Here is a 13955-nt window from a genome sequence, read left to right as displayed (position 1 = left end):
AATTTGCTGCCCCTCTTTCCAAAATAACCAACTCTTCTTCTTCCAATTTTCAAACACAATTTTTACGTTCACAATACTAAAACTTACAAGCATCAATATATCTGCTGTACATAAGCTGTCCTGGTCCCACACGGTAGTTTTTCTTCTTCTTTTACACAACTAATAAAATATTAGTGCTTGTTGAGTTGTTAATATAGTTTCAGAAATGAGAAAATGAAGACATTGAACAAGATCATCGTTGGCATCGAAAGGTAATGGTTGGGTGATGACATCCATCATTTGCATAAGCGATTGGCGAAGAATGAATGGGTTAGTCGACCTGACCCCACTTGGATTTGCCACTGCATTCGGTAATTAATGAGATTTCAATAGATTTTAGAACCGATGATATGGTTGCCTGAAGGTTTAACAAATGGGATACCAAATTTCAAATTAAGTGTTTTTTGTAAACCAAAAAATCGACTTTAATCATGTAGCAATATTAGTAGACAAGTGTGATAGCCCATTGGGATTTATATGAGTTTGGATCCATGAATTTAAAAACCCATATTGATTGGGTAAACGGCCATTTTGATTGGGCTGAATTAGATAATGGGCCTTAACCTAAATCCATATGTAAGCTGAAATTTGTGTAATATAAACGGTTCTATATGTGTCACAAATAAAATCAAATTATTTTATAATAAAAGTTAGAAAAATATATGCATCACAACTTCATTTATTCCGATGTGACCTCACCATCCTCTTTTCATACATATCTTAAACTTTCAATTATTATTATAATAACAATAACAATAACAATATTAATAATAATAGCTCCGATATCACCACATTTTTCGTATTTAATGTGATATGAAAACCTAAGAACATCATAATGCGATTATTTTAGGGTAAATATGAAATACTATTTGCTATTTCTTTATAAAATCTATCAATAAATTTGAAATTTTTGTTTTTCCATTACGCATTTACGCTAGCTATCAAAGTTGAAAATGGAGGGAGTTTTTCCTTACACTTTCATTACAATAATCATGCAATAGCATATTTTCATTACCCTTTTCTTACACGTATAATTATGTAAGAATTGTGTAGGTGATCACAGATTTAATTAACAAAGCCTATTATTTTTACCTATTAATACATATTTTAGTGATGAGCATTTCTCGGAAAGTGAGGTGTAGTATTTTATGCAAATCTGCATGGGCTGGACCTAAAGTGGGCCCTACCCAACTCATCACACCACCATACTTCTACTTGTAAAGTTTAATGCATTTAATACTTTTTGAGGTTTATATTTATACACACACAAACAATTTCATATTTTACGTTGAAGGTTAAGACTTTGGGAATTTGCAGCTGTATAAATCTACAACTTTCGAATATTTAAAAATTGCTTTAGGTAGTTATTTCTGCATAATGTAAAAGTACTAGTAAAGGTGCATTTTATGCAAAGTTGAGGTGGTCAACAAAAAAAAAAAATTGCTACTCCTTTTTATACAATTACCCTAAACTCAAAGTTAAAATTCAATTTCCATTTTATTGAAGTACTAGGTCAATTCTTAATAATTATCTTTACGAATAATGATACTATAAGATAATACCATAATTATGCATTTTATCCTTTTATTTGAATTATGATTTAGTAAAACAAGAGTAACGATATTTGTTTTACATAAAACAAACATGCGTATTGTTAAACATACAACTAGCTAGTTTCATTAACGCAGTTACACATGAAGAAAATTATAAGACACGAGAAAGAGACCGATAAATAATAAATGTTATTGCATATGATCACAATGTGATCGTTTAGCATCACTCAGTAATTAATACTCTATTAGATTTGTACCCAAATTAGTGACTTATAATGCGTTGATTACTGAAACACATGCCTAAGATTGTTAATGCTGATGTGGTGATTAGTGCTAAGAAATTTCGAGGCAAGTATTCAAACTTTGTCTATTTTTAATGTGCCCAAAAAGAATTTGTCATGGTTTCAATAGTCGATCCTAATTATTGAAGCATGACATAATTTAATACATTTGAGTGCAGTTAATGCGGACGACAAGTGCACACCATTGTCTAAGGGGGCATCTTCACTTCATATAATCATTAGATTATACTATACGTCTATACCACATGATTAACATTTAACTGATGCACCAAGTTTTACATATCTATAACTTTAAGATGATATTTGGAACAATGCAAAAATATCTTAATTTTTCATTGTGTTTTTTTGTAAAATCAACGCTCTCAAATTGTATGACTAACCGGATAGTTGAAGTATAATGCTTCACTGAAGTCAAAATGACACAAGTCTCAATAATTTCATTTCGACTAGTTTTGCACATGTAACCCCTCAATGCATTTCCTACATACATTATTTGAAAATTATAAAATACTATATAGAAAAATCACCATTAATTTGATGTTTCATTTTGGAATAAATATTTTTTATCTGTCAAATAGTCCAAAGACGTGTATTATACATTTACAAGATGAGTGAAACAACCAAAATAGCAATTAATTAATATAACGCGTGTCATAAAATGTAAAATTTCTAAACTAACTAATATAGCATAAGGCAATTAAAATTTATCGTATTTTGCCTTGTAAATATATACTATATGCTATTTTCTGAGAAATGACTTTTTGACCTAATATCTCAATGCCACAATACAATTATTATTCCTATAAATATTTTCCCACACATATGCTATTTTAACTAATACTCCATATCCTTGAATACCATAGAATCATAGATTATAATTGTGATATGTGTGTGAGATAAACCATAAAAAATCACAGTTATAAGTTATTTATCTCAAATTGTGGATTATAATTGTGATTTGTGCGTGAGATAAACCATCAAAACTCACTGTTATGAGTTGATGGCACACGTATTACTATTTGAATGGCTTTCAAGTTCAGTTGAATCAATTAAAATATAGATTAAACTTGTTTTTCTAAAAAAAAACTACTACTACTAGTATACTATCGATTAAATTTTTAACAATATGTTAGCTAGGTTTAACATAGTTAAGCAACGTCCAACTAGATGATGGCCTAACTGATGCTGCCATCACTTCCTTAATTACTAATTTTAGCAAGTATTTAGGGATACGCTCAGATTCATTAATTTCGCATATAATACTCCTTTCTTAAAATTCAAAATGTATCTTTCCAACTCTATTAAAGAAGCAAAATCTTCTGATATTTATCCCAATATTCTATCTTCAAAGAAGTAAATCAATACACAAATTTATGAAATAGGAGTAGTATTTATCTACTCCCCCATATATAAAAAAATATCTTATTTTATCATTTCAGATTATCTGTGATTTAAAGTCTTATTTACTTTTTTTTTTTTTTTAGTTTAAGGGAGTGAATTCCACTATTCAATTAAATCTTACACTGACAGGTTATTATAAAACGAATAAGTGAAAGCTACTTTTTTCATTTTTTAACTACTTATTTCATTTTTTTTTATATTTAAATAATTTATCGTAATTAGTCAAAATAAAATTATAAATGAAGCCGAATAAAGTAAGATGAAAATATGAAATGAATATTTGAAAGCAGAAAAAGTATGCGTAATATATTGAGCCGGCAATCGGAAAGGCAGTAAAAAGTAAAAAAAAGAAAAGAAAAGAAAAACTCACTTCCACCATTGTCGTCGAGCTTAAAACTTAAAAGTGAGGGGATCTTCACTTTCTCTCTCCAACAAATCTCTCTCTCTCTCATGGAGAATTTCTCTACCTATTTCAACCAAGCGCCAGCTCAAATTTAGCTCCCGCTCCGTTGACTCCAATTTCTTCTCAATTTCACCGATTCTTCTTGACGAATTTCCCCTAGATCTCCCGGCGATGGACGAGGACGACAAGGCCGCGCTGTCTCGGAAGCTGATCGATCTGGTTGGCGAAATCTCGGCCTTCTCCGACTACCGAGCCTCCGTGAAGAGGCAGTACACCAATCTAGCTCGGCGGCTGAAGCTGTTGACCCCAATGTTCGAAGAGATTCGCGATTGCAAGGAGGCGCTGTCCGAGGATTCGATCAGAGCGCTGGCGGAGCTCGCAGGCGCGCTGGAATCGGCCAAGGAGTTGCTCCGCTTTGGCAGCGAGGGGAGTAAGATTTATCTGGTCGGTATGGCGTGCTTTATGATTTTTTGCTCTTTTTGTGTTGGTTTTGGGCCATTAGTTGTTCCTTGTTTATCGGATCAGTGAGTGATTGTTTTTGTTTGTTTGATTGATCTGCTTGAATTTTTGTTTGGGCTACAATTGTTCATAGGTTTATCTGAAGTTGATTGTTTTTGAGTTTTTAGAAACAAACCAGCATTGTTAGTAAGAACAAATAAGGATTTATTGGTAGCATCTCTTAGGATCCGGTGAGGCAGATTTTGGATCTCATAGATGCTAGTTTCAATGGTATTTGAGGCTGTTGCACGACTTGTTTATGTAGAGGATTGTCTGGCATTAGTTGGAGAAAATGATGGAAGCAAATTGAAAAAGTTTCATTTTGTATTGGAGATCGGAGTCCATGCAAAATCTCTTTCCGTTGGTAGGGTCTTGTTTGCATTAACTGTGTATAGCGTAGTTACCGCCGCAATTTCTTTGGAATATGCTTTGGCCGGTTGAAATTTGGTTCGACGTGTTAAATGCGCCTAAAGTTTGCAGCTTCGCTGTCATGTCTACGTTTTGCAGCTAGTTTTCCAATCCTTTTCCACTATTTTTCTGTTTCATCTATTAATCATAACTCCATACACCACAATGACACCACCATGGTGAGGGAATTTATGCTATAGAGATCCCGACTAAAATAGTCTGAATCGAAAGCTTGAGAAACTCTACAGTCAGATGTAAAGTGCTAATGGTGTCTCTCCATTCCTTGGGAAGACAGCCACAATTTCTTGCTAATAATGGGTGCCGTCACATTTTTGGAATATTCTATTCCGTATTACAAATCTAATGTAGAAATCATATGGTCTTTACTTGTTTTGGTAATGCAATTCTCGGTGTTTTATACTGAGTCAGCTTGCATAATCTGCTATCATGCTCCTTATATACTAGAGTTAATGTGCTACGCTACAATTCTCAAGTAAAAAAGTTGATGAAATTTGTTGAACTATTTTGCAAGATAGTTTAGGGTGTTTACAGTCTTACTCAACCTTTGAGCTTGGATGGAGACGGAATGCGTCAGCATGTCAGATCGTGGTTATTGTTAAGATGTCTCATGTGGGAAGTCCACAAAGTTGATTCTTAGTCAAACTTAAGAGTCCAAATCTGTATTACTCAACAAAAATCCGCTGCACCGGAGAAAGAAACATAATTCGAAACAAGATTATTTTGACGTGTCCTTTTTCATTAATTGGCAACTTTAGCTGCAGTTATTATGATAGGTTGAAAAGGAAATTATTTCGTTTGTCCTGTAGTAAAGTCGCGATGTTCACACGATCCCTATATGATTTATGGATGGTATTCACATGATTCCCATAAAATTTTGTGGATCTACATAATAATAATAATAATGCCTCTTGGGGCGTGATAAGTTATACAAGATCTGTTTAATCATTTCCTCTTCTAGATCCATGGCTCTAGGCATGTTTTAAGAATGTCAAAGTTTCTCTATCTGTTCATGTATAATTTATTGCACATAAGTCTATATATTATTTCATACGTTACGTAGATTAAGTCAACTTTGGTATCTAGTAGGGGCATCTCTTCAGTCTGCCTGTTTTACCCTAAGTTAGGGTGATTATCTAAATATGCTTAAGAATGTCAGATTTCCGTGCCCCATTTTTCAAATACATTACTTGGAATTGTTGACATAAAAGCATGAAAACATTGAAGCTGCATACATTCCTTTCCCAGGAATGTAATCAAGCAATTAGTTCGTTCTACTTCCAAACCACTTCTTCATCTATTCATCCCATAAAGTGTGGTTCTAATTAATTGTACAGTATTTAACATCAACTTTTGTCTGCTCTTGGTTTTTCTTGGGGGAAGGGATTTGAAAATGCATGTGCTATTTTACCCATTTTATTTATGAATTCACTCTCCACTCCAACTGTCCAAAAGTGTCACTAATTGGAAACTGCAAATTTTTACAACAACTAAATAAAGTTTGCTACTTAGCAAGGAAAACACTGTTTTTTATAGTTAGTCGCTTGCATTACCAAGTTTTATCTACTTTTTGCTTATATGAGGACCTTAGGAGAATTCCGATGGATTAGGAGAAAAATAATCTCGATGCATGAGATGAGAGAAAATAAGGGGAAGATATTGGTGAATACTCGAAGGATTTGATATGCCCCTTGATCAAAGACAATTGTTCAATTGCTAGCCACGAAACGTACCTATTTACTTAATGCTAGTTTAGCTTGAGATACTTTGCAGCATGTTTTCCTCCAGAAGGCTGTGCCTTATGTTCTTCTTTATTTGATCTCCTTTCTCAAAACTTAAATGCGATTGACGTTTGGCACAGACAAGAACTTTGGTTCATCCAAATTTAATAAAATCTCAAGTGTATCTTTGCATGCAGGTCTTAGAGAGGGATCAAATCATGAATAGATTTCATGAAGTGACAGCTGAGTTGGAACGAGCTCTAAGTGGCATTTCTTTTGAGAAACTTGACATATCTGATGAGGTTAAGGAACAGGTATTTCTTTTGAGAAACTTGACATTTCTTTTAATTACTGCAACCCTGTATTCTGTTATTTTCAGTTCCATTGTCCAATTATGGGTTGATTTAAAACTTTCACTCTTGTTGTCTGATGGTATAACAATGTGACGTTGAGTCTTTGACTTACCGAACTATCTAAAATTACTAAGTATATATCTTTAAATATTCCCAGGTTGAGCTTGTTCTCGCTCAGTTCCTAAGAGCCAAGGGAAGGGTAGATGCACCAGATTCTGAGCTGTATGAGGATCTGATGTGTATTTACAACAAGAATAGTGACGCTGGAGAAGATATAGATGTATTAAGGAGATTGGTTGACAGACTACAGCTTAGTGGTATTGCTGACTTAACTCAAGAATCACTAGCTTTGCATGAGATGGTTGGAGCCACTGGTGGAGACCCAGAGGAGAGCATCGAGAAGATGTCAATGCTGTTAAAAAAAGTTAAGGAATTTGTGCAGTCAACAAATCCGAATATTGATTCCACCACAGCTGAGAATTCTACCCCAACAAGTAGTGGTGGAAAAGTACTGACAAATCAGAAGAGCCTTGTTATACCAAATGACTTTCGATGTCCTATTTCCTTAGAGTTGATGAAGGATCCTGTCATTGTCTCAACAGGACAGGTACCTTCCTGAACAAAGCTGTGCCCTGACTTCAACTAGTTTTTTGTCATAAATGCTCATCCGTTTAATCTCTGAATGATGCCTGGTAATATAATGCATTTCTCTGCTGCTAGTTACTTCCAATGCAGTAAGGGCTACAATGTTGACTGCCTTGCACCCACAGTATCATTTCCCTTGACTTTTGAATTGATAAATCTAAATAATGGAATTATGATTAGATGCTTTAACTTCTTTGATAATATTTCCTTTCAAGTAATAGCTAGATGACAACATCTGGAGTCAGCTCTATACGGGTCCTTTTTTTGTTTCAATCGAAGTCATGCCCATGTTCATGTTTGAGGCTCTCTCTACTTCAGACCGTCGTCCCTTCAAGTTTCTGGAAAAAAAGTTCTTGTACTCATAGCCACAATAGTATTCCATGTTGTATCATTTATACTTCATTGTCACACACAAAAAACAGTGTATCATTTTGTCCTTTCTCAAAACTTTTCTCTCTGGATAAACTCTGAGTTGCAAATTGCAAACTTCCTACCATCAAGGCTTTCTACTTCCCCCATCCTCTACTGATGGTATAAGTTCTCCTTTTCTCCCCTATCTGGAAGTAGTTTGTTTCTGTCATTCAGGTGGAAGCATCTTCCTCTCTTCTTTCAAGGATCTTTCTTTCTCTCTGGCACATTTGAAGATTTTGGTTTGAGGGTTTGTTTGTGTCATTCTGAAGCTTATTTTAGATCCGTCAGATTCGCGAAACTATAAGGAAGTTTTGTTTATGGTCAATTGCTCACTCTTGTAAGTTTGATAGTCGCTTACTAGGTCTATGACCCAGATTTAGACATGCACAGATTTTATTGGATTTTCTTTTAGTATTTTATTCCCTGTTTGTTTTTGCATGTGGATTTCTTTTCTGATTGAGAAGATTGCATACATGAAAATCTTTGCAGTTCTTTGCATTTCATTATGATAGACGCACAATCGTAAAAGATTCCCAAGATGCTCACACTCGCACACGCACACGTGCTTTCCCTCATACACCATCATGTGTGCTTTATGGTCAATGTATTTGTATAATCTTCTTAAGTTGTATGATCAAATGACAAGATTTTTACTTGTGTATTCCTTCTCCTGCAGACATATGAAAGGTCGTGTATCGAGAAATGGCTGGAAGCAGGGCATAGTACCTGTCCCAAGACACAGCAAGCTCTCACTAGCAATGCTCTAACGCCAAATTACGTTCTTCGAAGTCTCATAGCACAATGGTGCGAAGCAAACGGCATTGAAGTACCCAAGAGACCGGGCAGCTCTCGCCCCAAGGCTGGATCTGCATGTTCCCCTGCAGAGCGTTCCAAGATAGGAGCCCTTCTCTGTAAGCTTACATCCGGCAACCCTGAAGATCAACGGTCTGCAGCAGGTGAAATCCGCCTCCTTGCAAAGCGTAATGCTGACAACCGTGTGGCTATAGCTGAAGCTGGCGCCATCCCTCTGCTTGTCCAGCTTTTATCGACTCCTGATTCCCGCACACAGGAGCATGCTGTTACTGCGCTTCTCAACCTTTCCATATTCGAAGATAACAAGGGAAGCATAATATCCTCTGGTGCCGTGCCTGGTATAGTGCACGTGCTCAAGAAAGGGAGCATGGAAGCGCGGGAAAATGCTGCTGCCACGCTGTTTAGCCTCTCGGTGATTGACGAAAACAAGGTAACCATCGGTGCTTCAGGGGCAATTCCTCCATTGGTGGCGCTCCTCAGCGAAGGCACCCAAAGGGGGAAGAAAGATGCCGCAACAGCGCTCTTCAACTTGTGCATATACCAAGGCAACAAGGGTAAGGCCGTGAGGGCGCGCGTCATTCCCACATTGATGCGACTGCTCACCGAGCCTCAAGGCACCATGGTGGACGAAGCGCTCGCCATTCTGGCTATACTGTCCAGCCATCCCGAGGGAAAGTCAGCCATCGGAGCCGCCGAGGCAGTACCTGTTTTGGTGGACGTCATCGGCAACGGCTCACCCAGGAATAAAGAGAACTCGGCCGCCGTGCTGGTGCACCTGTGCTCGGGCGACCAGCAATACCTTGCTGAGGCCCAGGAACTCGGCGTGATGGGGCCGCTGCTTGAATTGGCGCAGCATGGGACGGAGAGGGGCAAGAGGAAAGCAACCCAGCTGCTCGAGCGGATGAACAGATTCGTGGAGACACAGAAGGCGGCGCGGGCAGCGCAGGCGGAGAATCAAACACAGAATCAGGCGTCCCAAGCGCCGTCGTCCGGTAACGCTGAGATGAGTTGATGATTCTTGATTTTGTGTTGATTGTTGTTGGTTTTGAGTTATAGCTTGGTTAGAGGGGCAAAGATGGAAGATCATCTGCCCATCCTAATTAAAGTAATTTATTGTTTTTAAGTAGAGAGAGAAGAAAGTGAAAGTGGCCAAGCTATGACATATTGTGAATGCCAATTGAACCATGCATAATACAAGTGATCATCCTCAGTTTTTATTTAACAACATTGTTGTCTTCATACCTTGAAAAAAGTGACTCCTTTGCCAAGACTCGGCCCCAACATAATGAGAAATTAAGGTTTCAATTTCATTTTATTATTTTCATAATGTTGCATTCTCTTTTGGTACTTAGCTCCTCGTTGCTCGTTTATACTTTGATCCATGCCATTGTATTTATTTCTTTCTAAGGTAGAATCCTAAGGACGGTTGATTCAGTATGATACACGTTGAATCGAAAAATTGGGATCAATTTCAACAAGTTTTGCTTTTGAATTGGAAACTTGTTCGAAATGGATCCTTTCACTTTTTCATATATTTACAAAGGTGTTCCAGTTGATTGGCATTAGGCGTGATTCAGTAGAATTCTCCATTTTATTATTATCCTACTCTATGCTTAGCAAGTAAACACATAACTTAGTCTTATAGTAGTAGTACGTATTTTTCTAGTTGAAGTTGTAAACCAACCAACGTTATAGCATTTTCTTCTTAGAAATTCGCTGCAAAAACATGACATAATTTTAGTTGATGGCCCAATAGTGTTATGTAAGCAAGTTATCAAGTTATGTTAAAATCAAAATTTTAATTAATTATAAAGTCAGAACAAATCAATATAACTTGGTTACAAAAATCAGAACAAATTCAATATTTCGATAATTTATATGCAAAATCATTATTTAAAAAGTTTAAAAATTCACTGTTACATTATCCTGTATACTAATAATCTATATATAGACGCTTTTTCAAGTTTTTTATTCTCAGACAGTACACTAAATATTAGGATTAAAAAACACTATTGGTAGGATCGTGTATATATATGTTGGTCAAACTATGACAATATAAAAACTAAATATGAGTAAAATACTGTTTGCTAAATTTATTTGATTATGGGACATTAATTTGTATGTCAAAAGTTCACATACCTAGTAGTCATTTTACAGAGCCCCAAAAATAGGGGGATTTAACACACTTCCAAAAAAAACAAAGAAAAAAAGTGTATATATCTGAAACTTGCATCGACTGTAAAAAGATATCTGGACATGCAAAGAAAGTTCAAATTTAAATGAAAGATGAAATCAACAATCAGATTTTGAAATATAGGATCCTATTCCTAGCTATCCCATCAAAAAGTATGTTTCTGAAACTAAAAGCCCCAGAAAATAAAAAGGCAACAATCGCATTATAATTGTCTGGTAGCATCTTATAATTCCATTGGTTCATCCATTCAAGAATCAGTAAAATGAAGTTATATCATATCTATAATATGCATAATCTATGTAACCAATTTTGGTAACACTAAAATAGATTACGAAACATGATATGGATATGAAAATAATGGTTAAATCCAAATGAACTTGATCGAGTTACATTCCTTTTCCATTCAAGAGTTCTTATGTGTTTCCATCCCGAAAAGTGGATAAGTTCTTTTTCTTAAATCTTGAATAAAACGCATACAATCGTTCCTTCAACTATTGGAGATTCATAGCAGCAATGAAAAAAGGGAATATAAAGGGGAAAAACAATAATAAAAAGAATTAGTTACACCAACCGCTATGATGTGCATGAAGGAAAACTGCATACATATATATAATTAATTCTGACTAATTTCCTAGTAATTAAATCTGCTTCAAAACACAAAAAAGAAAAATAATCATAAAAGCTGGGTCCTAATTTTCTTGATCTTACCACACATAAAATCCCTGATAACATTAGAAGGAAACATGGAGTCAATTTCATCAGACAAATCCAGCAAATAAACCCTCGCCTTTCTCTTGTGCAGCAGTGGCACTGCCTTGGGTTTTCTCGGCGGCGGAGGAGGGCATTTTGGTAATACCAAATCTCCACCATCCTCCGCTTTTGGCGTAGTGCACCCTCCATCTTCCTCTTCAATATCTCCTCTAGCTTCCACCTTGATCTTCAGAGCCGGAGTTGAAATTGTTAGGGTTTCGACTTGTCGTTTCGTCGTCACATGCAAATCTTTGTCCTTGCAACTCATCTTGTTTGCAACTCCCATTGATCAAGATTTTCACTATGAAATGATAATGTTGCTCTTGTTGAAATATCTAGGGTTTGGGACTGGGTGATATTGATGTATATATATATAGAAGGAGGGGTGAGAGTTTTTCAACAAATATAATCATCGATTTTCTCTATTGATTAATTTAGTTGACTTCTTTTTTTCATGTTTTGCCTTTTTCCCAATGTTTTTTTGTTTGTAATAGTGTGATAATTGAATTAGAAAAGGTTCTTTTTGGTGAGGAATCCAATGCAAAGCAACCGTTTCTTATTCACTAATCTAAATCACATTAAAAAGGAGCAAAAGAGTGTGATTTTTCGCATTGCCTTTCATGATTCTCTACTAATTTTTGTGCATCTTACACTTTGTTATGGGAAAAGATGCACTTTAAGCTATACCTGTTTTTGTTTTTTTCTGCATGTAAGTATCATAAGCCTGATTTTTCTTTCTTCAAATTTAATTTGACTATGGATTTCGCCTATGTATGTGTTTGCATTAATTTATATGTATAGTATCAATGTTGTATCTATTTTGGTAAGTTGCATTGTGCATTAACTCTGTAGGAAAATAGAAGAAAAGGTCAAGAGTCAAGACCTATCACATTTCATTGATACATTAATCTGTGACTAATGTCGGAAATGAATTGAAATGAATCAAAGACATTCATTGGATACTTCCTCACCCGATGAAACAGAATAATTAAAGGTGAAATAATATTTATAAATAAAAAACAAAGATATGCCTTATCTACTAAAAAAAGTAGGTTATATCCCATGTGATATTTGGGATAATAAACCAAACCTAATGGATTAGTTGCCACCCAATCCCTTGACACCCCATCACTTCATGGCCCCAATAATTATAATGCACTTCTCATCCAACTCTACCATCACATTTAATATTGTTCCACTCTTACATATCTCCATTCACATAGAATAAATGAATGATTGACCAAAAACACAATTTCTTCTAGTCCCATCGGAAATATTATTATTCCTCTATCTAAGTACCTTCAATATTCCAATTTCCCACTCATTCATTCTAGTCTCTAGAGTCTAGAAGCCAACCACCTAGAACTAAACTATAATTTTGTAAGTTCGTTTTTTAAAATTGTAAGCTATTAATTGAAGTTGTAACTAAACTAGAACTAATTAACCCTATGTTTTTGTCATGAGGGCCCACGTCAAAGAAGCATGCTATGTTGTTATTCAAGTGTACAATAATATTATTGGAGTGGCAACATGCATTATTTCTTAGCATGGTTCGTTTTCATATCATCTTAGGATTCCCACTTACAATTTGGATTCAATTTTTTTTTCATTTTCTTTATAATTTGCCGCCTATGTAGTGGAGGGGACATTATTGTTTTCTGAATTTCATAATGTGGAGCAGAAAAGAAAAGGGTCATGATGCCAATAATTATGAAATAGGAAGATGAAATGATGAAATATGTAGTCTAGCTAGGGAGACAATAATAATGTATTGAGCGTTACTGAATTAAATGTCAATTCTAAGTACTTTAATACCTATATATAGTCCGAGATTGTGACATATTTATTTTGAGATAACACAAGATTTAATCAGTTAAATTTTCCGAATGTTTCTTTATGGTGCCCGAGCTTAAAATGGACTATATGCAATAGGGTGTTAGAAAAAATCGAATCAATACATTTTTGCTTTGAAAATTGTGTTTTTCGATGACAAATAAGTGGTGGCGCAATACTAATTATAAATCATTCGTCAGAAAGGAAGAGAGAAACCGAGATCAACGCTGGTTTAATTTAATTCCCAAAATATAAATTTAATCGATAATTAAGTTGATCTGATGATAAAGTGGGGCATTAGGGTTACAAAGCAAAGTGCACACACTCTCATGCCACATAATTACATATCATTAACTACTTCCCATGCATGTCCCAATCGGCCATCATCTCACTCTCTCTCCATTTCATTATACACATTCTAGTAATACTATTATATTCTTACATTTTTTTCAATAAATTCTAATCGACATGCTAGTTTTATATGTCAAACAAATACGTACTATAGTCGACAATAAGAATATCAAATTAATAATATGTTGTGTCTAAAAAATATGAGAGATATTGTGGTGCAGCCATTTACTCTACGTACGTAAAAGCTCCTAATTAATTCGTA

The 13955-nt window shown here is 35.2% G+C and overlaps 2 protein-coding genes across 2 annotated transcripts; one reads left to right on the top strand and one right to left on the bottom strand.

Annotated features, from left to right (window-relative positions):
• The first annotated feature begins 3667 nt into the window (after nucleotides 1-3667).
• Nucleotides 3668-9883, top strand: LOC125213749 (U-box domain-containing protein 13-like). The gene is made up of 4 exons (XM_048114461.1): nucleotides 3668-4142; nucleotides 6541-6657; nucleotides 6854-7303; nucleotides 8429-9883. Exons 1-4 carry the CDS (start codon nucleotides 3870-3872, stop codon nucleotides 9575-9577), a joined length of 1989 nt encoding a protein of 662 aa, XP_047970418.1. The 5' UTR covers nucleotides 3668-3869; the 3' UTR covers nucleotides 9578-9883.
• A 1405-nt stretch (nucleotides 9884-11288) lies between these two features.
• On the bottom strand, nucleotides 11289-11872 carry LOC125216845 (cyclin-dependent protein kinase inhibitor SMR10-like). The gene has a single exon (XM_048118620.1). It carries the CDS (start codon nucleotides 11793-11795, stop codon nucleotides 11433-11435), a length of 363 nt encoding a protein of 120 aa, XP_047974577.1. The 5' UTR covers nucleotides 11796-11872; the 3' UTR covers nucleotides 11289-11432.
• Nucleotides 11873-13955: the final 2083 nt, after the last annotated feature.

The sequence above is a fragment of the Salvia hispanica genome, chromosome 3, assembly GCF_023119035.1.
Source record: "Salvia hispanica cultivar TCC Black 2014 chromosome 3, UniMelb_Shisp_WGS_1.0, whole genome shotgun sequence".
Lineage (NCBI taxonomy): Eukaryota > Viridiplantae > Streptophyta > Magnoliopsida > Lamiales > Lamiaceae > Salvia > Salvia hispanica.
The sequence above is the reverse complement of the archived record's forward strand: the minus strand, read 5'-3'. Positions and strand labels throughout refer to the sequence as shown.